The 24544-nt window shown below is 49.6% G+C and overlaps 8 protein-coding genes across 8 annotated transcripts; 3 read left to right on the top strand and 5 right to left on the bottom strand.

The window, feature by feature from the left end:
- Positions 1-1280: 1280 nt before the first annotated feature.
- On the bottom strand, positions 1281-1793 carry B0T23DRAFT_185311 (uncharacterized protein). The gene has a single exon (XM_062833131.1). The coding sequence runs from the start codon at positions 1705-1707 to the stop codon at positions 1402-1404; it is 306 nt and encodes a 101-aa protein (XP_062690522.1). The 5' UTR covers positions 1708-1793; the 3' UTR covers positions 1281-1401.
- Positions 1794-5364: 3571 nt separating this feature from the next.
- B0T23DRAFT_406112 (S-adenosyl-L-methionine-dependent methyltransferase) lies at positions 5365-7348 on the bottom strand (the record flags this gene model as incomplete). The annotated part of the gene is made up of 6 exons (XM_062839082.1): positions 5365-5833; positions 5921-6016; positions 6087-6136; positions 6197-6261; positions 6346-6476; positions 6591-7348. 6 exons carry the CDS (start codon positions 7346-7348, stop codon positions 5365-5367), a joined length of 1569 nt encoding a protein of 522 aa, XP_062690521.1.
- Positions 7349-9361: 2013 nt separating this feature from the next.
- Positions 9362-9639, bottom strand: B0T23DRAFT_361730 (uncharacterized protein; the record flags this gene model as incomplete). Its single annotated transcript, XM_062836291.1, has 2 exons — positions 9362-9468; positions 9549-9639. 2 exons carry the CDS (start codon positions 9637-9639, stop codon positions 9362-9364), a joined length of 198 nt encoding a protein of 65 aa, XP_062690520.1.
- Positions 9640-9888: 249 nt separating this feature from the next.
- B0T23DRAFT_383945 (PCI domain-containing protein) lies at positions 9889-12318 on the top strand. Its single transcript, XM_062837443.1, has 4 exons — positions 9889-10271; positions 10340-10396; positions 10461-11180; positions 11237-12318. The coding sequence occupies exons 1-4, from the start codon at positions 10188-10190 to the stop codon at positions 11858-11860; spliced, it is 1485 nt and encodes a 494-aa protein (XP_062690519.1). The 5' UTR covers positions 9889-10187; the 3' UTR covers positions 11861-12318.
- Positions 12319-12499: 181 nt separating this feature from the next.
- On the top strand, positions 12500-14639 carry B0T23DRAFT_185246 (uncharacterized protein). The gene is made up of 2 exons (XM_062833130.1): positions 12500-13106; positions 13278-14639. The coding sequence occupies exons 1-2, from the start codon at positions 12789-12791 to the stop codon at positions 14502-14504; spliced, it is 1545 nt and encodes a 514-aa protein (XP_062690518.1). The 5' UTR covers positions 12500-12788; the 3' UTR covers positions 14505-14639.
- A 203-nt stretch (positions 14640-14842) lies between these two features.
- B0T23DRAFT_320593 (uncharacterized protein) lies at positions 14843-16126 on the bottom strand (the record flags this gene model as incomplete). Its single annotated transcript, XM_062835179.1, has 1 exon — positions 14843-16126. The coding sequence occupies one exon, from the start codon at positions 16124-16126 to the stop codon at positions 14843-14845; it is 1284 nt and encodes a 427-aa protein (XP_062690517.1).
- A 753-nt stretch (positions 16127-16879) lies between these two features.
- On the bottom strand, positions 16880-18989 carry B0T23DRAFT_185200 (major facilitator superfamily domain-containing protein). Its single transcript, XM_062833129.1, has 3 exons — positions 18416-18989; positions 17328-18333; positions 16880-17261 (listed from the first exon to the last, which is right to left on the bottom strand). Exons 1-3 carry the CDS (start codon positions 18755-18757, stop codon positions 17020-17022), a joined length of 1590 nt encoding a protein of 529 aa, XP_062690516.1. The 5' UTR covers positions 18758-18989; the 3' UTR covers positions 16880-17019.
- Positions 18990-19790: 801 nt separating this feature from the next.
- On the top strand, positions 19791-21369 carry B0T23DRAFT_185191 (Six-hairpin glycosidase-like protein). The gene has a single exon (XM_062833128.1). The coding sequence runs from the start codon at positions 19909-19911 to the stop codon at positions 21034-21036; it is 1128 nt and encodes a 375-aa protein (XP_062690515.1). The 5' UTR covers positions 19791-19908; the 3' UTR covers positions 21037-21369.
- The last annotated feature ends 3175 nt before the right edge of the window (positions 21370-24544 follow it).

The following is a 24544-nucleotide window of genomic DNA, read 5'->3' as shown; positions in this document are numbered from 1 at the left end:
TACGTATAAAGAGGCATGTCTGGTGTGTTCCCAATATGCATGGATTTGAGATCCAGATGTTGCCTGGCTCAAGTAGGGGATGATACAAATCAACCAGGGGCTGTCGGCTGGTGGTATAGAATGCAACACAGTAATGGGTAAAACAGCGCCACCAAAAGTAAAAACGGGGAGGTATAATACCTGTGAGTAAGAGCCAACGTCAAGAACTATTATTCTTAATCAACCCCCTTTAGAAGGAAGGACGTTGTTTGCGGTCCGTCGTCGAGGGTGCAGTAACCTCGATGCAGCAGTGGTATGTACCGTAAGCACTGCTGGCTGTATGTCTGATGGCTGTCGCCTGTCTGTCGGATTCTGCCTGGGTTCGGGCTTGACCAGGATATCGACGTCGAGTAACAGTCTGGACTGGTTTGGGTTACACCGAGGTCACTGGCTCCGTCTCGTTGGGAAGCTGATTGCCTACCGGGCCGGTCGCACGGCCGTATGACTTGTCTGTCAAACCGCACTGCTGGTATCTGTCCCGGGACGTTGGGGACGTGTTCGGTTGGTGTGGTGTTGGTCGAAGGGATGGAGGAGAGGGAAACGTGGAGTAATAACTGGGCTGGTCCCACGCTGTCGGTGTTGATCCGGTCTCAATATGCGTATCCGGGAGCGAAGAGAAGAAGAACCAGTGAAGTTTGCCGGCGAGACTGCGGGTATAAGTCGCACGACAGGGCAAGCTCCAGTTGTTATTGTGACGAAGACAAAGGCGAATGGGATCAGACGGCAATAGACAGGGCAGACCCAGGCTATAGAGACGGGCTTCTACATGGCTAGATGCTAGTTGGCGGAGAGGAGGGGAGTCGCTCCGGGGGATATCCGGAGGAGTGAGCAGTCCATGCCCCTTTCGTTGTCCATGGAGGAGGAGGTTGGAGGAACATGGTCATATGGCCCATGGAGGACCCAGAATTCCTAAAGATTGCAAAGCTGCATCGATCGATGGATGGCGGTCATGCACGACACAACAAGGCCATGTCCACCATGTGAGCAAACCATCCCTTTGGCTTATTACCAACGGGGGAGCGCATGCAAGCGGGCGGTTCCATCAGATCCATTATTTCGTCTTGTATTCGCCATGTCCTGGCCAATACATGTCCATATCCGTCCACACTCCTACCCATAGGACCGGGCTCCGGTAAGTTAGAAGGGGTACTATAGATATACACAGTTGCTGCCAATGCCGCGGGCCGAGGTGACGTTGTATCTCGTCCAGGAACTCGTATTACGACGCCTGGAAACATAGCCGAGAGGGAAGCCAAGGTCAAGAAGGATGGCGTTGGTGTTTCCCCGAGCCAAGTGTGGGAGAAGTTAACAGCCACGGGCTACCTATCCAAACCGTCGGAACAGCGCCCTCCCAGTCCCGAGCTACTGGGCACACGCTAGTACGACCTGGGTTGTACAGCCTGTGAGGAGCCTCGAATTCAGAGGTGGTGGACACTGGCGGCCCGTGGCAGAAACGTGGGGAGTGAACCTCGCTGGCCTCTGGAATTGGTTCCTGCGGTTCTTGGGGGTCCTGGGCCTGGGACCTGGCGTCTGGGATTTGCGGACACTGGTTGGGATTTTGGAGCTGGGAGATGAGTGCCCTGATGTCGGGACTAGGCCGATGACGACCAACAAGGCAACTAACTGGACGACATGTCGTGGTAGATGACCTCTCTCAGGTCGGATCATGGAGGAGGACAACAAAAGTGTGTTGAACGGTGCAAAGGGTGCCAAGGCGAGCAAATCCAGCGTACATTGATGCGAACGCCTTTCCCTCCCCAGGAATTGCTGCAAGGTCGGGAACTGAGAAAACAGAAGAGGCAGAATGGTCGGAGATGGATGCGAGAACCGAGACGTCTGATTGGTCATTGAGTTCTGATAGGCCCCACAGTCCTCGAAATTGGCAGTCCACTCACTCACCCATATGTATGTAGGTACCTATGTATGTACTTCCAGGGCCGCCAAGAGGGATGCCGCGCACAACCACATCTGCCTTCTTCCTTTCCCCTTGCCTTCTTTGATGTCATTCACATGACAGTCAAGCGGTGTGAAATCATCTTCATTCTGGCAGGTCAGACTTGGGGCAATGACCGACGACACACCAATTCTTAAAAGTCAGAAGGTGGTGGTCACCTCTTTTAGGATCATTGTCTACCAAGGTACCGACCTAAGAATACTTCTAGTTTGCCCTGACGGAACATCTGCACACCCACACGAACCGATTGTTCGGCATCTGAATTGAGTGGGCGGCCGCCTTGTGTGACCACACCAGTGGGATGCCCTCAACAAGTAGCAGACACGCCTGTGAGGGTCTTGCAGTGAACATCGTGGACGTTGGCAGGCGAGAGCCCCCCAACAACACCAATGCCGCAAATGATTCATGTCACGGCAGTCGAAACCGCCATCAAGCCATGTCTCAGCCATCCGTTCTGCCTGAAAGCCGTCAGCACGGCATTTCAAAGCAGCCTTCCGGCATCTTTGAAACGACTGGTCAATGAATATTTGCGGTTGCTCACGCCAAGTCAATTCGGCAAGCACTGAACAACCAACACTGGTGAGCCATAACGAGTTCTTCGTCACTTCAACAAGCAAGCAAACATGATCAGACTGGGCTTTATCTATCTGTAAAATACCCATATCCCATTACACAGACACTTTAACACCATCCCCCTACCCCAGAAGCCCGCATTGGACAAACAGAGCACAGCACAGCACACCAAAGTACCTACCTACGTACTCGGTTCCAGTATCACAAAGAACACAAAAAGAGGAACGAAGACATGACACAAAGTGGGATGGATGATTCTTCCTTCTGTTGTTCCCGTAATTTGTTACCTGCTTCCGACCCAGTACCATGGAGAGGGTATCGATTATCGGAACCCGTAGTGTGCTTCCTCTCGGTGTTGTTCACGAAATCCATGCGCGAACAGGGAAAGCCTCGGCTGATTGATGTCGACATGCTAGCTATGGACTACGGACTACACTACAGATTACAAAAGACAAGATCCCTTTGACGGAGTGAATGCTAGCAAGGCGGCAGGCGATTGAGGTATCTAGTGTACAAGCCCTACTATGTAAGATGTATGTACTTGTAGGCTGCTAAGAAAGGGAGCCGTTGACTGGTTGGAAACCGGCCACCCTAACGAAATGATAAAAGTCCTCGGTCCAGTCCAAAGCCCCCCTGGGACATCGGAATCCGAATCATGCTGTTAACCCCATCTTTGCTCGATAATGTTAATTGTCCCTATACCTTAAATCACATGGAAACACAAGCCAGGAAAATCGGAACAAACTCTTCGGCAAATCACTTTTCTATATAGAAAGCAATTCTGCTGTTGCATCAAGCAAAAAGCATCGAACGCATGTTTCAATTGCTCGGAACAAGCCACCAAGGGGCCGAGTGGGTGGGCGGGTGCCACGTGTGAAAGGAGGAGACATCGGTCGCTAGTGAGGCTAGGCTTAACAAGGGGACAACGTACTAGTGTATCTTCATTCTTGTTCACTCTACCCACTTCATCTTCGTTCTGGCATCCGATCTCCAGTTTCCTTCTTGTGGACTTCTCGAATATCAACTACGCTATATCCGAGCCAACTACATACTCTGGAAGAACGTCGTCAATGATTTATCCATTAGTGTACATACACGTAGCGTACACAGTATATGCAGGCATGTACCCATCAAGGTACATATATGGAAAACGTTCGTTCTGGGCTATCCCGGCGTCCACCGGAGTTTCCAACGGTAACGGTGGGATACGCATGGGCGACCGAAGTCATAGAAATGGAAGAACACAAACTGCATATGACGTTCGGCTTCCAAGTACACTCCAACATGAAGAAATAATGCGATGTAGTGATGTGATGACTGCGGAAAGGCCGTGCTGATGGCTGGATTTGGGCGTCCTTGTATCAGAAAGCATCTCTTACCTTCTAGATCTAGTCCACATGTCGTCAACAGGGTTGGCGATGATGGGCGACCTTGACCAAAGTTAGGTGAAGCGATGGTCAGAAAAGATCCAGAGAGGGGAAGGGGGAGAAGAGAAGGGAAGGGGGGGGGGGGTCCAGGAAAAACACAAGCAAGCCGTCGGACCAGTGAGAAGCTAGTCCTAACGAACGCTACTACACTAGTACTGCTGCTGTGGGGAAGCGAATGACTGGAGCCGAAGAAACAACGAAACTTGCATTTTGCGATCGCGTTCGGCTGCATTGGTGGAGACAACTTAACCCCCTTTTCTTTTCTTGCCGAACCGTTGCATGAGAATTCGAGGTTCAATGTGGATATCCCCCCCTGCAAGTTCGCTTGCGGCTTCCACTTACAAGAAGGATATGTCATTGAATTTTGGGCGTTTAGGTTACCTGTATTTTTGAGCAAGAAAGGGACAGAGTACAATACAGTGATGTTGAATCCACACCACCTGCCATCACTTTGACCACTCGGCACCAGGGGCACACCAGCGACAACGCCATACCACACCACTCCTCGGAAGTACGTAGGGCATGATACCTAGGAAAGTCCAATGCCGTGTTTTCGACTCCGAGTTGGGATTTGTATCTGAAGGGTCAGAAGGGGAGCACTAGCGATGCTCGGGGAACCTAAGCAATGGTCAAGCGATGATACCCTCTGCAGGGGCTCCAATGAGTTCAACAGCAGTCTGGCTTTTGGTGTGGATGAGGGGTTTCGAAGGCGATGACGACCGGTGTATCTGTAGTGTACACTAATAGGTCATGTAGATCGTGGACTGCGACTGTGAAAAGCGAGTAGATGAAAAAAAGACAAGAAGGGACGAGAGTGCGCTACTCGTGTCTTGAGCTTCTCTGGCTTCCATCCGTACGGACCGGGACATTTCGTCCATAATTCCTTTTCTCTCTTTACTCCCCTCTGTGTTTCGATCTGTTCCCTCATGCATTCTGATCACAAGTAACCAGCCACATAGAAAGATAATTGGACTTTGAGGGTGAATAAAATGTGCAAATTGAATTCTGACCAGAAAACGTCGCCAGTGGTATCTTATACGTAGGAGGGAGGCACAAGATGATAACGGGGAAAGAGATCATCACCCGACGAAAACAAAAGCCATCCTTGTGTAAACCTCCATCCGGCCGTCCGTCCATTTGCAATGCGACCATCAATGAACCACTGATCCATCCGCCCAACCGTCGAACCTATCCACCAAAAAAAAAAAAAAAAAAAAAAAAAAAAAAAAAAAAAAAAAAAAAAAAAAAAAAAAAACTCTCTTCACCCCCATCTACCCGCCTCGTCCATCCATCCGTTCGTCCATCCGTTCGTTCATCCATTCATGCATCAATTCCATCCCATCCCATCCCGGTAAACCCCAGCCCGCTCACTCAGTAACTCCCCGCCACGGGCTTCTGCCCATATACAATATGCAACGGCATATACAACAACGCCGAGTTATCATGATACGCCCTCCGAACCTGAATCAAAAACATCTCGACCTGTTCTCTGCTCCATCTCAATCCCCTCGTAAGGGGTCCCAGTGCAATAGCCTGGATGCCATCCAGCAAAATCGTGCGCCAGTACAGCCCCACCGTTTTCAGCACTTTATTCTTAGGCCAAGTTCCGATAGGAATCTGTAGAATGCGCTCCGTGACATTCACGAACCCAGCCTCGCGCATCATTTGTGATAGGTTGCCGCCGGCCGCAGCATGGAAGTCGACACCTAGGGCAGCGAGACCATCACGGACTACAGCCCAGTATTGAGCCAGGGGGTGGTCGGCGGGCATGGGGCCGGTCATGGAGATGGGAAAGTGAACAACTTCTTGCATTTCGAACCAGCCGCCTGGTCGGAGGTGTCTAGTTGAAATGGGTCTCGGTTAGCGGGCTGGATGAAGGGGTAAGTAGGCGCAGGTAGGGGGATAAAAGAGAAAGAAAGAAACGTACTCCAATGTTCGCCTCATCAGACGAGGCCAGTCCTTGATGCCCATTACGGTGTGGCGAGCGTGGACATAGTCAAAGTAGTTACGTGGGTGTAGCCATCTTGAGGTTTATGTTAGTTCGAAATCATTGGTCATCATCATCTCTCCCGAATATGGCTTCGTCAACTTACGGGCTTCTGTGACATTGGTAAGTGACTACCCTCTTTGTGATGATAAAATACTTAAGGATTAAGGTAACTTACTCAATATCATCGACCATAAACCGCACATTAGGCGGCACCCACTCCGGTTGTATTGGACTTAGATCTACGCCGAGGATATTCGCGCTCTCGAAAATGTCACCCACTATGGGATGATACGTGTGTCAGCCTTTTCTTTTGATCATAGAGGGGGTGCCTGATCTCGAAGCTCAAAAAGGGCAGAACTTACTCTCAATGCACCAAAGTCCCGTCCCAGTTCCAATGTCCAAGATTTCTTGGGGATGGCTCCCGATGGGCGCGTAATACAGCCTTCCGCACAGCATCTTCACCATGGCATGTTTCATGTCTTCTCGTTGTTGCCTGTTGACTCTGCGTTAGCTGAACCGTATTCAGGTAATCATCGTAGTATCCCCACATGATGATGTCTTTAAAACCCTCTCCGCCTCCGCACAATATCAGAAAGATTTGACGTACTCAACATCATCATTGGGAAAGTTGTATCGTCCCTCACGGAACCTGTGATAGCGCCTCCCATTCTCATAAACATAGTCGCGTATGCTCTCAGCTAGCGACGTCGAACATGTCGTGTTGGCGTCTGATTCGTAACCCGCGTCTGAAGCCATATCGGCATGGTCGATGGTGATATTCCCGTCCTCAGCCGCTTGCTCTACAGCTGCCCTTTCTTCTTGCTCAGCGTCGAACTCCCCGTCATCATCTTCTTCGCCCGCCTCTTCTCGCCCCCGTCTCGTCGCTTCCAGTGCCGTGTGGTATGGTGACGGTGATGATAGCAGCAGCCGAATCGACCTCTCGCCTGGCGAGCTGGGTTCACCCGACGGAAACGGGGATGCGCCGTAAAGTGAAGGGGAGTTTGTCGTCGATTTGGAAAAGACCGTGTCCGCACGAGATATGACGGAGTCGGTACTCTCCTCCAGGTCAGGGTCATGGGTCGTTATTGGAGCATCGTCAGCTCGAGGAGATTTTGGTGCGGTTTTACTGGAGGTGAGGATGACTGCTGTGTCTGCTTGCGCAACCGTGTAATCGGGGGACTCGTCCACCACCACCACCACCTGCTGGGCTTTCGCCGAGCCTTTTTCGACTTGTGACGAAATCGATTGGGAACTTGGCTGGGCCAAGGTGCCATCGTCGCTGGCAGATGAGCTACACTCGTACGTTCTGTTCTTGTTGGGGTCCGAGACACCGGACACAGCCGGGTCACCCTGTATGCGCTCCATCCTGGACGCCGAAAACGCAGCAGACGCGAACCTGGAAAAGTTCTTTCCTCTCTCGTTTCAAGGGCGGCCAAGGGGACTGACTGGTGGGTTTGGGACTGCAGGACGGGGATAAGCCCAAGACAGCAACAGGCTACCTTTTGGGCCAATCGAGGTTGCAGCACGTTATATCGCTTTGACCCTAGTAGAAGCAGAAGCAGACACAGGGACAGCAGCAGCAGCACCAACTCCTCACGCCCGTTATGTCTGTAGGTCTCAAGTGCGGGCTATGTGGTCTTGAGTAACACGCGGACTGAACGGGAGCGTTGATTGCTCAGCCGAGACTTGTGTATCGCCGTGAGGACAGAAGAGCCAGTGTCCCACCAACGGCCAGCAGCATGCACAGCAAATCCGTTCGTGAAGGGGTCCGAAGATATGTTTGGCGTACTGTGTAGTGATTCTGTAACTTGGCACGCCTAGACCCGGTTATACGAGCAGTCAATCGCCAGGGAGACGGGTAAGGAGGAAGAGAGAAGCTCTCAGGACATGAGAGACCACCACACTGTGAAACAGACTCAAGACCGAAAATCTGGGACGCGATTTGTAAAGCGTGGTAAAGGTGAGGCGAAGGATAGGTAGCCTGTGGCTTGTGTTCTGGAGACGGGAAAGAAAATCGTGACTACTGCGACAGGATGACGGATCGTTCAGACCGAGATCCAGGTTCGAACGGTTGGTGGCCAGTAGTCTCGGCGTATGTTCCACAGCAAGGGAAGCCCAAGTAGGTTTGTGACCCAGTATGTTAACGGGGATATGAGCACTTATTTGCTGTCCAGAGAGCAATCAAAGCCAGTAGTAAAGCTGGAAATCGAGGAATTCGTCGCGGATAAAACTGTATGAGCTTAACCTACAAAGTATCGCCCAAGTGAGTGAGTCGTCTGTGCTAATGAGGATGGACTCAAATTAGAGGATGGTCAACTGCCAAAGAGCTTGTCGTCCGCGTGATCGTCGGGGCAGAGGCAAGCAGCTACCGAATGCTTGTACTCTGAAGCAATATGTGAAGGGGTGAAGTTGGCGACAAGAACCAAAAGGGCAAACAAGATGAGTGTTATGGAAGTTCCAATGCTGGTGAACCTCTGACGACTTTACAGACCTGGATTAGTATGTAGGTACCGTAGTCTGGACCCCCTTGCGTTCTGCACCAGCGCGCTTGGCAGCCAGGTACAGAATACACAGTACCACGCTGTCAAGGGAGGGTAGAAAATGAAGATAATGCAATCGATCCCTGACGTATAGCGTAGCCAGGATGTGGGGGGTTTGGAAACTATTTCATTCTTCCACTCGTCAACCCCCCCCTCCTTCCTTTTCTCATTTTCCAGAGGAGGCTCGTCGTCGTCTGTTTCCCCGTCTGATTAAGGTGCTTATGAACCACCAATACGGTATCATCCCGATTTCATTCTCCGTCGTACAGATTCGGCTTGCAATATGGTGGTGTCGTGCGGTAGGCGGATGAAGTGACCCGGACAAGCCACAGCGCACTACAGAACAGCCACCGAAACGGAAGGAAGAGAAACACGAATAAAGTAAAATAGAGACACCCAGTTCAAGGACTGCATGTTCGGTTGCTTACATAGACTACGATGTGACCGTGGATAGCAGAACTGTACAAGTCAAGTCGATGCCGTGTTGCCTCAGACTAAGTAACCTTGGAAATACGTTGATGATGACTCTGGAAGCGAGTTAGCACTTGGTGTCGCCCTGAGCAGATCACAGAGCTAGGCTATTCCGCTTCGCAGAAAGAGGATGAGAGAATGATAGGATAAAAAGAATAAGAGGTCATGGTATGGTCCAGTCACGAACCCATCGCAATCGCATTCGCAGTCCCGAGAGGTCTCGGAGGAGCGCCCGTCGCCACCACACGCATCCATCTAACCAACCCGATTCCTGTTCTGATCTCTGGCAATGCCAAAGATGCCATCCAAACGTGTCACGGAGGTCATGAGGTTTGGGGGCCTCGATACCCTAGCAGACTATATCTCCTTACAGCGGCTCAACTCCGTATACATCACGGACCGGTCTCGATTTAATAATGAACAGGTCATGGGGTACAAAGATTGCAGCATTACTGTGATTCGTAAGAGCAGGATCTCACAGAAAGGGTCCATGCCCAGGTCCAGGTCCAGGTTCTTGATCCGCACACCAACCCTGGGTTTCTCGAAAATGGCACGGCGACTTGGATTATGAGTTGGATTCAATAACATGTGGTTCGGGCAATTCGTTGTTGGAGGAAACCGGGGTCGTTGTTCTATGATGGTCATCTTGGAAAACCAGAGTACATACTTAAAAACTAAGTAATGTAGAGTCAAGCCACAGAGTAGCCTCCATAGCCCACTCAGGAAAGCGGCCGGGGGTCTTGCCTAGCTTCAGCCTCACTCCAGCCCCAGCTCCCCTTCACGTTCGCCACTTTCATTCGCTGGACTGAAGCAGTGCTCCACCCGACAGGCAGAGCAAACTGACGTGGAGCTTGAGCCTTGGTCTCGTCCTACCTTTACGTACCGCTGCAGTGAGCGTGCTTGGGTTGCTAGCAGTGACAGGTCCCACTCCAGCAGCAGCTACCGTGACGACCTAACCACAGCACCTCACTACGCCAACGGAATCGCTGGACTGACGACACTCAAGGTACCGGGCTACCTACCTACCAAGAGCAGTCTCCAAACAACCTACCTACCTAACAAACGAACTGCCCCTCAATCATCACAACATCAACAACACGAACCCATCGCGAACGTAGTGTAGTCGCCGCCCAGCCCACGATACCTGAAACAGTCTGACAGCGCCTATCCACACATCCTCAATACTGCACATCATGGCGGAGCCTGCGTTCAAGCCGGAGAAGGACTTCTCCAAGGAAGTCGACAAGCTGCTGCCCGAGGCCGAGCAGTTGGCCAAGGTAATCGCAAAACTCCCATGGTTGCCACCGTCGGCAGACAAGATACTGATAATGAAACACCCTTGTAGACAGACATTCAAGCGGCTATCGAGAAGCTTTCTGTCCTCGAAAAGCAGACGCGCCAGGTAAGCACGCTCGGCCACCTACATTGTCCCCCGCTCCTTCACGCTGACCACTCGCCGACGACAGGCTTCCGATCTCGCATCGACATCCCGTATTCTGGTCGCTATCGTTACCATCTGCAAGAATGCAGGCGACTGGAGCTTGCTCAACGACCAGACCCTTGTTCTCTCCAAGAAACATGGCCAGCTCAAACAAGCCATCACCAAGATGGTGCAGACCGTCATCGACTTCCTCCCAGAAACCCCGAACCTGGAGACCAAGCTCTCCGTCATCGAGACGTTGCGCACTGTTACCGAGGGCAAGATCTTTCTCGAGGTTGAGCGCGCGCGCGTCACCAAGATTCTCTCCGACATCAAGAAAGAGCAGGGCGATCTCAAGGCTGCGACCGATATCCTGTGCGAGCTTCAGGTGGAGACATTTGGCTCCATGGACAGGAGGGAAAAGGTGGAATTCATTCTGGCTCAGGTGGCGCTCTGCATAGAGAGCAAGGACTGGACACAGGCGGGCATTCTCAGCAGAAAGATTAGCACCAAGTACCTTGCGCGCAGGCCCAAGAAAACGCAAGAGCAGCTCGACAAGGAACAGAAGGACAGGGAGGCCAAGAAGGCCAAGGGCGAGGAGGTTTCCGAGGAGAAGGAGGATGATGTCACCGACCTCAAGTTGCGATACTACGAACAACAGATCATTTTGGCCAAGCACGACTCAAGATACCTCGACGTCTGCAAGTACTACCGTCAAGTGCTGGATACCGAGGCGGTAGAGGAGGACCCCGCCAAGTTGCAGGCCGTAAGCTTCTCAGACACACCGCATGGTGATCTTCTTAGACTAACATGGATTGACAGGTCCTGCAAAGAATCATCTACTTCATCATTCTTGCCCCTCACGACAACGAGCAACACGATCTTCTCCACAGAATCCACAAGGACCCACGAATCGCACAGGTCCCTCAGGATGCCGAGTTGTTGAAGCTGTTTACCGTCCACGAGCTCATGCGCTGGCCCGAGGTTTCCAAAATCTTTGGCCCACACCTCTGCAGCACCGAGATCTTCGACTCGGAGCCCAACCAGTCAGCCGACGACAAGGCTTTCCAGCGCTGGCAAGACCTGCGTAAGCGCGTCATCGAGCATAATGTGCGTGTGGTGGCCAAGTATTACACGCGCATTCGTGTGGATCGCCTTACCCAGTTGTTGGATTTGACTGAGGACGAGACGGAGAAGTATATCAGCGAGCTCGTGACGTTCAAAACGGTCTATGCCAAGATCGACCGCCCGGCGCGCATCGTGAGCTTTGCTAAGCCGCGGGATGCGGACGATATCCTCAACGAGTGGAGCTTCAACATGAAGAGCTTGCTAGGCCACCTGGAAAGAATTGACCATCTGATTACCAAGGAGGAAATGATGGCAAGAATCCAACCCGGAGCAAAGTCGTCAAAGAAGAGCGTTAAGGAGAAAGCGGCGGCGCGCTAGAGAAGCTCAAGCTTCCTTACTGCACTAACTCCAGTTGTGGATAGAAACAGACGGTAATCATCGCGACCATAGGGCGAGGCGAGAAGCCGCCGAGTCAAATTACTCCCTAGTCGCCATCTTCCCGGCAGAGACTTCGTGGGCCAAAGCAAGGCTGGATGCATTACAGCAAGAACATGCAGCTTTGTATGAATAGACATGGCTACTATGGAGCAAAAGGGACATAATCATTTATCACTTATATCCCGGTTGAGGGGAGCGCAGTCTACTGCCAGGTAGAAAACGAGATGTCCAGTATACGGAAGGCTCCAGTTGCTCGTACGCAAGTGATGCCGTAGGTTGTTGCCGGTTGTTCGAAAATCAAGCCCGCATAGATAGTGATAATATGAAAGGGCTTCATCTGTCGAGCTTCGCAAGTGGACAGTGATGAACCGCGCAATACTTTAGCGGATGCCTTGAGGCTGTGCGAGATATGTATGGTTGTGAGACTGGAGGTGTCAAGAGTGCGAGCCGCGTGCCCGGACCCCCGTTCGTCTTGAACCCCCGCTGCCCCCGGCAATATCGGCATGCATGTTGGCCAAGACATCGACCAATAACCAAGGCAGTAGCCGGCGCTACCATGTCATGCCATGATCCGAGCATGACATGCCAAACAAGACGGGAACAATCGATTGGAACCCGTCAGATGCACATCATGGCCATCGTCGATTGAGCATAGGTAGAGACTGTTATGTTGTGGGGAAACTCCTCGTAGTCGTTCCTCCCGAGTTGATGTCTCCGTAAAGTGCAGTCTTCCACGTTCAGAAATCGGAATACAGTACACTACACCATCACTATACCCACTTTCTCACGCCGATACTCCCATCGCCCAGAAAGCACACAAACAGCCTACACTACAGTGCCACAAAGATACACGTTGCTGTTGCCCAAGATGGTCATGACAGTGACAACATCAACCGGGAACCGAGTGACCATGTACTGCCTAGGCAGCCTCACATTCGTTCCCAGCGAGGCAGTCAAAGACGAGCAGACACATAAGCAGGTACTACAGCGGCTGGCCGAAACCAATGACTTCGCGACAGCCATCCGAACGTGGTTCCACCTATCCGACGACGTCAACGCCCCTGAAGCCGATGAGTACGTGTACCATGCGATTGCCAGCGTGAAGCTGTCACAGGTCCAGAGGGCGGTTGATGTTGGCGGGGCCAAGGGGATGCATGGATGGTATAGATTGGAGGGTGGTGATTTGGTATGTACCAGTTGCTGATGCTGAGGCTGGTTTTCCATGGGGGGAGCCCCTTTTTTCTTGTTTACTTCAGCTCTTCCATCCACAACGGCACCGGGCTCACTCAACAAGTCTCATCTCTGCCAAGGATATGTTTGTCTATCATGCTAACATCCACCCACCTCAACTATCCAGCTTCCTCCTCCACCCCAAGCAGACATAGAATCTTACATCTCCATCTTCCTTCCCTCCACGGCCACAGCCTCGGCCCTCACCGCGTTCCAGTCCAACGCCAAACGCTCATCCATCCGCCTACGCTCCGCCACCTATCTGCTCTCCAAGCGCTACATTGCATCTGACTGGCATCCCCTCGGCCACCAGCTCATAATTTCCAAAACCAAAAAGGACAGCAAGACTCCCTTGCCATGTAACCCCTACTTTGATTTCTGGGCCTGGTCCTGTCGGAACTTGGAATGGTGCGGGCCAGTACCCATTTCATCATTAGCTTCTTCTTCCCCCCCTGCCAGTAACACCACCGATGAAGCAAAAAAAGACGAACCAAACGACACCACCAACAAAATCATCCTCACCAACCCCCGCATGTCCCACCACATCCTGCCCATCTTCATGCACCACTTCGGCTGTGCCGTCCCCTCGCACGAATCCCTCTCCCTCCTCAAACTCTTTGCCCGCGGTCGGTCCATAATCGACATGGGCTCGGGCAACGGCTACTGGACTTTTATGCTCCGTCAATATCTCTCTCTTGGCCCCACCACCTCCTCTTCCCCCTCCTCCTCCCCATCGCAACAACAAAAAGTCTATGCGGTAGACAACAACCAGTCAGAATGGCGAGTCATGTGGATAGACGACACCATCATCGCTGACGGCGTCCGTTGGCTTTCCTCTCCTTCCCCTTCTTCTTCTTCTTCCACTTCTTGCCCAAGCAAGGGAGGACAAGATATGGTTTTGCTGCTGGTGTATCCGATTGTGGGGGGTGATAGTAGCGCGGCGGGCGGGAAGGAGGGAGGGTTTACGAGGGAGCTGATGAAGGCTTATAAGGGAGATACCCTGGCGGTGGTGGGTACGCAAAATGGGAACGGGTATACGGGGTTCAAGGGGGTGACTATGGATGAATATATGGAGCGCGAGTGGAAAGATGAAGGGTGGAGGAAGGTGGCGCAATGCCCGTTGCCGAGTTTTGCGGGGAAGGATGAGGCTCTGTTTGTGTTTCAGAGGGGGGAGGCTTTGGGGAATTCTGAGGAGGGACTTGGGGCTGGCTCGGGAAAAGCGAAGAAGAAAAAGAGGAAGAGTGGGAAAAAGAAGGATGCGGAGGTGGAGAATCAGAATGGGGAAGATCAAAGGGATGGGAAGGAGGAGGAGGAAGCGGAGGAGAAAAAGGAGAAGGAAGGTGCTGATGAGTGAATGGTCGGGGAGGATATGTCTGTGAATGACTGAGCCCTTAAGACCATGGCATTAGCAAATGAAGAAGGAGTTGGGATGTGTTGAACTGCTTGAAGGGGGAAAAAAAGTGCGGTCATAGTAACAAAAAGGTTGAGAAATCGACTTAAAAGAAACGGCCGTGGATGATGGGAGAAAAAAGATATTGCCGAGCGAGAGAGGAATTCCAGAAGAGGATAGATAGGTTGGTCCTGTCCACGTATTATTGTCCCGTATTTTCCTCCGAGACTTGCTAACGATTCAATACAATCAGCCTCACGTCCCAAAGAAGCATAACATCAACGAAGATACGTATCCCTCCACTAAGACTTCAACTCATCCTTCTCCTTTCGCTCCCACCTACCCTCAATCCCCTCCGCCCTCTTCTTCAACCCCTCCATCCACACATCAAAACCCCTCACGATCTGACTGCCCGCTGCCGCCTTCACCACCGGCGCCAACACTCCGTAAAACGTCTCCCAGCACTGATACGCCGTCTCTGGCTCGTCAAGCGTTCTAGAGGGAGGATGAACTTCAACAAACTCCTGCAAGCGCTCGCATCGGAGCATCCAGTTTGGCATGAAGGCTGTGGGGCGAGTCTTCCAGGCTATGCGGAAGCCGGTGCGGCGGAGCTGGAGCTTGTCGTTGTTTTTGGATGGGGATGAAGATGAAGATGCTGCCACCTTCCCTTTGTCTTTTTCTTGAGGGTCGCTAGGTTTGCCACCATCCTTTTTGGCAGTCGTAACCGAAGTGTCATTGACTTCAATTTTTTCAACAGTATGAGGAGGAGGAGGAGGAGGAGCAGCAGCAGCAGCAGCAGCAGCAGCAGCATCAGGGTGAGGGTCATCGTTTTGACTTTCAGCACCACTAGCATCACCACCATCACCACCACCGTCACGACCACTATCCTGAGCAGCCCCAGTCTTCGCCCCACTGTCAGTCCCACTACCACCATCACTAGGCAATGAAGCAGCCGACCCGAAAACAGACGAGACATCCGCCTTGACAACCTCGTCAATCCTCTCCAGACGACTGACTTCGAGCGCGGTGTTGCGGGCGCTGCTGTCCTCTGATAGAGGGTCCATATGGACATGGAAAGTGAATTTAGTGCCTAGGCGGAGGAACTCTGGGTCAACCAGGCTGGGAAGAGCTTGTTGGGCAGATGAAGCGGAAGATACCCCTGAGGAGTGAGGGTTGGCAGGGGAGAGCGTGCGGGGAGCAGTACCAGCAACAGAAGCAGTAACCGAAGCAGGCTCGGCCACGGGCACGGCCACGGGTATGTCTACCGGCTCCCCGGGCTTACCAGACTTGGGATTTGACTTGTTCTTATCCGTCATGGACTTGGACTTTTTGTAATTCTTGTCCTTGGGCTGGTTTCCATCCGGCTGAGCGTCTATGATGCATTTCCGGCAGTAGCGATTCCATGTTGGGTACTCTGACGCCTTCAAAAGAATTTCAAGACATGTGCGAGGTGTGGCCTTGATATGTGCGGAACAGGCTATAGTGAACGAGCCGGCTCCGGGCTGGCCGTGGGTGGGAGTGGGAAAGGGCCCCAGGGACCCGGTGGCGGCCATGTCCAGCGGGATCGGGGGCGAAGGTGAAGCCATATCAGAGATGGGATGTTGAAGAGACCAATGAGACTGAGACTTCAGCAACAGCCACCTGGGCGTTTGACGTCGGGTGAAGGGGAAGAGGCCCTCTTGAGAAGTGGACGTAAATTCAATATATACCTGGCGTGCTTGGATACTGGAAAACATACAAATGAAGTAAAGACCTCGATGATATCGAGTTTACTTGCTGATCAGACTGGTCTAACCAACGCAGCAAGACGAATCCGTACCCATGGGGGTTGTTTGATGATGTTACATGTAGTCCATCCCATGTAGCCTCAGCGCGGGAGATGCCAGTACAGTGCTCGTAATCCTCTTATTTTATACCTATAGGTTGTATTATACAATCACGCAGAAACCAGTTGCCTGCAAGATACAAGCGGGCCGTGCATGGGAGGGGTCAAGGTCGTCCCCCCAATTCTTGATCCTACCTATTGTTGTGTTGAAACTGGAATGCACTGACGAACGGTTAATTACACATGCCAGCATAGGATTCGAGAACAACGTCCAAACTAGAAACAGAAAACAGAGTTCTGATGCGCGGACTACGAACGACGGTTACATTTCAACAAGAAGTACGGAAATCAAAATTGGCGGAAAGGTTGCGTGACTCTACCGTTCGTAGCGGCGACCGAGGTTCGCGCCCTACATGCTCCTTTGACAAAACAAAAACATAATTGACCACGAAAAGTCCCGCAAGAAGGGCCCATCCTCCGACTTGCACGACGATCATGGACACCAGCAGGAGCGAAATGATGAGATGTTAACGCCCAAAGAGTGGGGAAAACGCAAATGATTCAATCGCTACCAACAAAATCAATAGCACAAGTTTTCGAGCACCGAAAGAGAGCAAACATGCCCCAGCCCAGCAAGCGGCGACATTTCTTCCATCAATACACATAGCGGAAATTGGCATTCTCCTTGTCCGTCAGATCCTCAAACGCATGAATCATCCTTCCGTCAGCAGCCTCTTGCATACCGGTGGCAGCGAGCTCATCCCGCTTCTTGTTCTGGTGCTTGAGATAGGATCGCAGACCGACGATGACGACGACGAGCAGGCTGTAACAGCCCAGGTGCGTTGAAAAGGCAATGAAGTACCGTGGCTTGTCGGAGTCCAAGAAAACTTGGGGCCCTAGCCGATACGCATCACAGTCAGCAAAGGACCGTCACCACATTAGGAGAGGAGACAAAAACTGACCGATGGCATTTCCGGCCGCCCAAATGATAAAGTTCAAGGCAACAGCCACAGCCTTCTTGGTCTGGCCACCCACGTTCCGTGAGAGCATGGACAAAGCCAGTGTCTGAGCCGACCAGAAGGACAAGGTGATATAGTAGCAGATGACCAGCCCAATCTTCTGCGTCTTGGTGTCCGCCGGCACCGTCATGAGGCAGATGGTGCCGATAAAGGACGGAATGCAAAAGCCTAACATTGTCAGCAAGTTCTGCTTCGTCTTTTTGACGATCCACACAGAGCCCAACAACACGATAATAATATAGAAGCCCAGCACCATGGCCAGCAACTGGGTCTCCAGCAGAGAAAACCCAAAGCTGCTGATGATGATACCCTGGAAGCTACCGAGGCCGCTGGTCGGGAGCGTGGTACACAGCTGAACGAGAGCATACCCCCAGACCTGCGGGTCCTTCAAGGCTTCATAGACCTGCGCCTTCTTAAACTTGCGGTTCTGGACGCCCGTCTGGTTGGCACGCACACGTTCGACCATCAGCCGCTTGTCCTCCTCGAGAAAGCACTTCGCACGCATGGGTGAATCGGGCATCCACCAGCCGACAAACAGGCCGTACAGGACCGAGACGATTCCGTAAGAAAGGAACAGCCATTGCCAGGACTTGAGAGGGCCGTTTTTGATCAGTGAGAAGCAGTAGGCCAGGAGACCGCCAACGATTTGCTGGGCGCCGTTCATCATGTACCAGTAGGTCACCCGGGACGCTTGCTCCTCTCGCTTGTACCAGATCGAGGACAGAATGACAAAGGCCGGCTGACAGGCGGATTCGAAAAGACCGAGCAGCGTCCGGACGACTATCAGGCCGGTGAAGTCCTTGCAAAGGGCGGTGCAAGCGAGGACGACACCCCAGGCTATGATCATGAAGCTGAGGTACTTGGCGATAGGTACGCGGGCGATGATGTAGTTCTGGGGATACTCGACGATGAGGATGGTGATGTAGATGCATGTGGTTAGCCAGGCGTACTGGAGGAGTGACAATTTGTTAGTGGCAACAATCACAGGACAAGCTACGGAGCTTCAAGAACAAGAAAGCTATATCACATACTTGCTGATCATGAAGACCAGTGTCTTCTCTGATGCCCATGATGGAGGAGAAACTCAAGGTCCCCTTGTCGATGGCTTGGATGAAGTAGGTTGTGATCATGATGGCGAGCACTCGTTTGTCGATCAACTTGCGCAGGCGAGCATTCTCCGTTTCCGATATCTCGAAGGCTTCATCGGCGACATATTGGGCCAATTCCTTGTCGACTTTGTCGTATCTTGGCTGGTCCCCCTTATCCAGATCTGGAGAGAGAGTTCTTTCAACCTCTCCCAGGTCATGCTTGTCGCCGACTTGCTGGATGTCTCTGTATGGGCTGACCATGTTTGGATCGCCATGCTTTGACATGTTTAACTGTGGATATCTGATGTCTGGAGATGAAGATGACTCGTGGCCTCCAGACCAGGTCAAGATAGAGATGAATATGTATAAAGGTGGAGAGATGGAAGATAAAGTGGCGGCAACATCGTGGAGAGACAGAATCTGGGGTTCTCCTATCAATCTTGTCAATCCGGCTTCTACCCCATGGGGAAGCCTGTCCCAACTGCAGGCTAACAGAGATCGACCATACGATCCCTGGTGTTCGTGATCATTGTTACTCCTGTTTATTGCCAACTTTCTTTTTTTACTGGACAGTCTGTTACAATACTCGCCAGTCAGATGGCTTCGACCTACACCCAGCAGGGTTCTACTTGGAAGTTGGCTGGGTCGTTTTCAGCCCCCAAGGGCGGCAGTCTCGCCATCGCCGAGGTAAGGATGGATGGAGGAAAGTAGCAGCGGTCTTACCACTACAACGTTGCTCTAACAACGGTTATCTTCTTGAATATTGGGGCTCTTTGTAACTCAATGGGCTGTATGAGGGTCACAACTTGTTCCCCAAGACGCCCTTTAGGATGAATGTACGGGAAGTCCCTGGAGGTCTGACCGTTCTTCACTTCACCAATTTGCCTCACCGCCCTCGACTTCTGATGGAAAGTGTGTCAGCCATGATAGGTATCACTCCTCAACACAAAAGACCACGAGACACTTCTACCTACGGTATGGAAAGTGGCCTTCAACCGACTGTCGGCCCGGTGTGCCCCGGACAGCACAACTAAGCGCCTTTCCCCGCAAACAGCCAGGCGATTTCCTCCAGTCTTCCCCGCACGCCATGAAGCCCCTGCCAATGCTGCTCACTTGTGGTGGTCTCGGGGTGATTTCCACCGAGCTCCCCATCCCTCTCAGTGCAACTCTCTGCCATGATATCCGACGGCGAGACATCATCGCTATGGAGATTATCCACCAAGCAGGAAGGGTCTTGAGCCAAAAAGCGAACGGGCCGCTCGCGTAACATTGGGTTTTTGGGTGGTTTGCTTCAAGAATATGCCAGTTGATCTGGAAGCCCAAATATCTTCCTCACCACCACAAGTCCACCGTCCCCTATTCAAGCAAGACACTGACACGACGTCGTCAGCACATATCAACTGGTATAGGGATCACATACTTCAAAATCGGTCAAGATGCCAGCAGAGCTCAACGGAGTCAAGTCTGCGGACATCGACTCCAATATCAGATTGTTAATCGACGCCCTGGTCAACATTAAAGATGAGACAGGCAAGTTCCTATTGACTCTCGACGATGGCCGCGTAATCGACACGAAGGGGTGGAACGACTGGGAATGGACACACGGCATCGGTCTCTACGGCATCTGGCAATACTACGAGCTCAAGGGCGACCCTGAATGCCTGCAAATCATCGAAGACTGGTTCGCCGACCGGTTCGCCGCCGGTGGCACCACCAAGAACATCAACACCATGGCCGTCTTCCTCACGCTGGCCTACGTTTACGAGCGTACCGGTAACCATACCTACCTGCCGTGGCTCGACAGTTGGGCCGAGTGGGCCTACCACGACCTCGAGCGCACCAAGCATGGTGGCATGCAGCACATTACCTACGTAGAAGTCAATGACCAGCAGCTGTGGGACGACACGCTCATGATGACGGTGATGCCGCTGGCCAAGATTGGGCTGGTGCTCAACCGCCCCCATTACGTCGAGGAGGCCAAGCGCCAGTCCCTCTTGCACATCCAGTATTTGTTTGATGCTAAGTCCGGCCTGTTCTTCCACGGTTGGGAGTTCAACGACAAGGGTGGCGGGCACAACTTTGCCAACGCCCGCTGGGCCCGCGGAAACAGCTGGCTGACCATCTTCATCCCCGAGTTCATCGAGCTGCTGGACCTCGGGCCGCAGGACCCCATCGGGTACATACTGCGGAGCACACTTGAGGCGCAGTGTGAAGCACTCAAGTCTCTCCAAACCAAGTCCGGGCTGTGGCGGACGCTACTGGACGTGCCGGAGAGCGAAGGGTCGTATCTCGAGACCAGTGCCACGGCCGGGTTCGCGTTTGGGATCATGAAGGCGCTGAGGAAGAAGTACATCGTCGGCAAGGAGTACGAGGACGTGGCGGTTCACGCACTAAAGGGGGTTCTAGACAATATTAGCGACAAGGGGGGGCTACTAGGTACCTCGTTTGGGACGGGCATGGGAAGGGATTTACAGCATTATAAGGATATCCCGATTACCTGTATGCCGTATGGTCAGGCTATGGCAATTATGGCTCTTGTGGAATTTTCGAGGAGGTTCATATAGGTAAGATAAAAAGACAATGAACAGTCATCAACAGAGCAGGTCGAAGACACTCCGCGATTCCATGCGACTTCATCAGGTAATTCGAGCGCTCATGAAGAGTTGATTGGCCAAACGCTGGGACAAAGCACCATGCTACAGCAGTGATCATCGAAGGCGTCAGCCTGTCTCAAAAAGCAGTCACTCACTGCATAATGAACCTTGAAATGAAGCGTGTGTTACCACTACACCACGAGGCTTCTACTCGCTGCTGAATTGCTGTCAACTACCGAGCCTCGAAAGAGTGGCTATATAGGTAGGTATCTATCTACTTCTGACCTTCCCAAGGTCGCAGGGAGCTAAAAGAACAATACATTCAATGATGCGGAAGATCATCACTCCTGCTCTGATCCGACATGTGAGGTCATGGCATCTGCAACGCAGGCCGGTTCCCACATAAGGGCTCTTCAGACTTTCCAGCCAGCGCAGGAACTACCAAGTGCAATATAAATTCGTCATCACGTGCAATACCGACTTGATATCTCAGCAATCGTTGCTAAGCAAGCATTGAGTGTGAGAGCAAGTTTAAAATCAGAATATCTTCTTACCCTTTTGTGATTCCTCTTACAAAGTAAATCCGTTTAAGTAGTAAAAAACCACTTAGGTAACCTAAGGCTGCATTTGTTTTGGTACGGTTGCAGTATAAATGGCCTTATACGGCCATTTCTATATGATAACCGTACAAAATAGTAATCATTTGGTCGGTTGCCGTATAGAAATCCAATTTGCGACCCCCTTAATCGGGTTAGGGTTATATATAGCTAGAAAACCGTACAATTTTAGCATCGCCGTACAAAACCACCAAAATGCAGACCAGCCCCAAAACGCCGTACATGCCGTATACTCGCAGTCTGCACCCTGTAATGCCCTGTAAGCTCTAAGGGTCTCAGCGCACTCGTACGACGCCTTTACCCTATAAACCGCCTAAAAGAAAAAAATCAACCAAATGGAACTAGTAGTATACTTATTAGTGGGTCTCTAGCATTCACTAGGCCCAAACCCCACTCTGTGCCCTGCCCAGACCGCACCATATCTAGCCTTCCAGACTCTGCCAGTCTCTCTCTCTCTCTCCATAGCACACACTCAATCAATTGCATTCAACCGCTTAATCTCGTTGGTAATCTTACAGGTTATAAGCCCTCTCTAACCTTCCCTATAATCGTATTTTAACGAGCGTATCCTTAAAGCGTATTGTCGGCTTTAATTTTAATAAAGCGCTGTAGCACCGGATTAAAAGAAGCAACCGCGACCTTCGTCGATTTAACGATTCGCCCGCTTACTTATAAGCTAGCCTTGCTATATAAAGATTCTCACTAATACTTATTATACAACGACCCTATCGAATTAGTTATCGGTTTATTTATTATTGAATTAAATAATTCAATTAAATTAATTAGTAACTAATTTAGTAACAACCACTCCCCTTCTTCTTTTTCAAATAAGTAATATAATCGACAATAGTTCGACCGTCGCCAACATATCGAACCCTCTTATACTAATTATAATTACCAATTCGTTACTAGTTCCCCTTTTCGGTAATTAAAATATCGCTAATTAGTATTAGGGATTTATAACCGAATTTAATTACTTTCAACTCGCTAAATATATTTTCGAAATAGTCCTAGAACCCAATAAAGTAATAGACCCCGAAAAGTATAATATTTAATAAACTAAACGTACTAACGCTAATAAGATTCTTCTTTCTATTCTTAAAACCCCCGCCGTTATTACAATTTTAACCGTTAATAAATAGGATAGAACTAGTAGAAACCCTAAGGTTACGTATAATTTCATTTAGTCTTATATCGCCCGTATTACTAACGAAACTCGTAGCGAAATCCTCGCCGAATATTTAATTATTAAGTATACTAACTTTAATACTATAACTTCTTTTTTTATTTATTATACTTTACTCCGCAAACGTATTAAAAATACTAAATTTAAAATTAATAAGGATTTTAAGGTTATTTTTCTTTATAATATTATAAAAATTACTTACCCTATGTTAGGAGGCTAAGAGCTCGTGTACAGAAGCACCTCAGCGGCTGCTACTCCCCTTCGTTAATGGAAGCGTAGGATTATTTACGATAACGCCTATATCGGGTCGGGCTTGCGGGAAGGATAATCCGGCACTGCGCCGAAGCGTTAAATTAGTATAAGGTTCTATAATGTTCGTTAGCGGATAAATAGAGTTTATATAGGTATAAAAGAGGTTTAACGGAGTGTATTTTATTATAATCGGTAATTATTAATATATTTTTGGATTGACCCTTAATTTGCCGTCCCCTATGTGTGGCTACAACTATAGTTACTTTAACTTACTTTTTACCTACGTTCTTAATAAATTAATAGCTCTTCCTCCGGGAATTGAACTGATACTATTAAAATATATATATATAGCAGCCAATCTATTTTTCGTACTACTAAAGCTATTCTTCATTCTTTTCGTACTATTACCTTTATAATTACTATAATTAAAATAATCTAACCCCCTCCGCCCTTATTATAATAATATTAATTTATTATAGAATCTGTTGAAGAAAATAATAATAAAGATTATTTTTTTATACCGCCCCGGGCTCTCTATTCGTACCCCTAAACTTCGGAAATTAATGAGTTTGTATATAAATAGTAATTATTCGAATTTTAATTTACTATAATTAAATTCTTTTTTAATTACTTTTTTTTATATATATTTTAATAAGAGTAATTTATATTTGTAGGCCTTATTAAATAAAATTTAGTAGGAAATTACCCTTTTATCCTTACTGGGTTTTACTATTAAAATTATTTTTTTTATAATTAGATTTGTATTTTTATTATATTTCCCCTTACTATCTCCTTATTAGTAGTTATTACTATAATTACCCTTTTACTAACTGCGGCTATATTAGCCTATATTAAGTACCGTTTTAAATATAATATTACTAAATTTACTAACGAAAATTTCTTATAATTACAGAACTATTTTTATAATATCGATATATATTTTTAAGAATACTCCTATATTTCCCTTTCGTTTACCGTTAATTATATTAAAGGTAATTTTAAAAATATATAAATTAAATATATATTAGTTCTCTATAGTAAACTTAGGTATAATATTATTTATAATATATTTATATAGAGCGACTTCCGTATTTTCTTAGAGATTGAATATAATAATAATACTTAGACTATTAAATAATCTGCTCTTAATAAATTCGAATATATATAGTAAGGCGTTTCGGAGACTATTTATACCTTTTATAATTACTATTATATTAAAGAATTTAATTTATTATATAATTAATTAGAATATATTTAGGTCGTTATTTAGGTTAACCGATTGCGCCCCCTTTTTTAATAAAGTGTTCTTTTAATAGTTGGTATTAATATAATAAATAAAGTAGTAGTATATATAGAATAGTTGGAAGGTTTAGAGAGTATTGAACCGTTTGTATTATATTGTTAATATTAAGTATTTTTAGGG

Source organism: Neurospora hispaniola, assembly GCF_033458365.1.
Source record: "Neurospora hispaniola strain FGSC 10403 chromosome Unknown B0T23scaffold_6, whole genome shotgun sequence".
Lineage (NCBI taxonomy): Eukaryota > Fungi > Ascomycota > Sordariomycetes > Sordariales > Sordariaceae > Neurospora > Neurospora hispaniola.
This window is presented reverse-complemented; position numbering and strand designations above follow the sequence as displayed.

Excerpts from the sequence above, each read along its gene's own strand:
- B0T23DRAFT_185311 (XM_062833131.1), bottom strand. The coding sequence starts at position 1,707 with ATGATCCGACCTGAGAGAGGTCATCTACCACGACATGTCGTCCAGTTA.
- B0T23DRAFT_383945 (XM_062837443.1), top strand. The coding sequence starts at position 10,188 with ATGGCGGAGCCTGCGTTCAAGCCGGAGAAGGACTTCTCCAAGGAAGTC. Across the intron at positions 10,272-10,339 it reads AGGCCGAGCAGTTGGCCAAG|ACAGACATTCAAGCGGCTAT; the intron begins GTAATCGCAAAA and ends ACACCCTTGTAG. Across the intron at positions 10,397-10,460 it reads TCGAAAAGCAGACGCGCCAG|GCTTCCGATCTCGCATCGAC; the intron begins GTAAGCACGCTC and ends CGCCGACGACAG.
- B0T23DRAFT_185246 (XM_062833130.1), top strand. The coding sequence starts at position 12,789 with ATGGTCATGACAGTGACAACATCAACCGGGAACCGAGTGACCATGTAC. Across the intron at positions 13,107-13,277 it reads GATTGGAGGGTGGTGATTTG|CTTCCTCCTCCACCCCAAGC; the intron begins GTATGTACCAGT and ends TCAACTATCCAG.
- B0T23DRAFT_185200 (XM_062833129.1), bottom strand. The coding sequence starts at position 18,757 with ATGTCAAAGCATGGCGATCCAAACATGGTCAGCCCATACAGAGACATC. Across the intron at positions 18,334-18,415 it reads CTGGTCTTCATGATCAGCAA|TACGCCTGGCTAACCACATG; the intron begins GTATGTGATATA and ends TCACTCCTCCAG. Across the intron at positions 17,262-17,327 it reads GGCGGCCGGAAATGCCATCG|GGCCCCAAGTTTTCTTGGAC; the intron begins GTCAGTTTTTGT and ends CGTATCGGCTAG.
- B0T23DRAFT_185191 (XM_062833128.1), top strand. The coding sequence starts at position 19,909 with ATGCCAGCAGAGCTCAACGGAGTCAAGTCTGCGGACATCGACTCCAAT.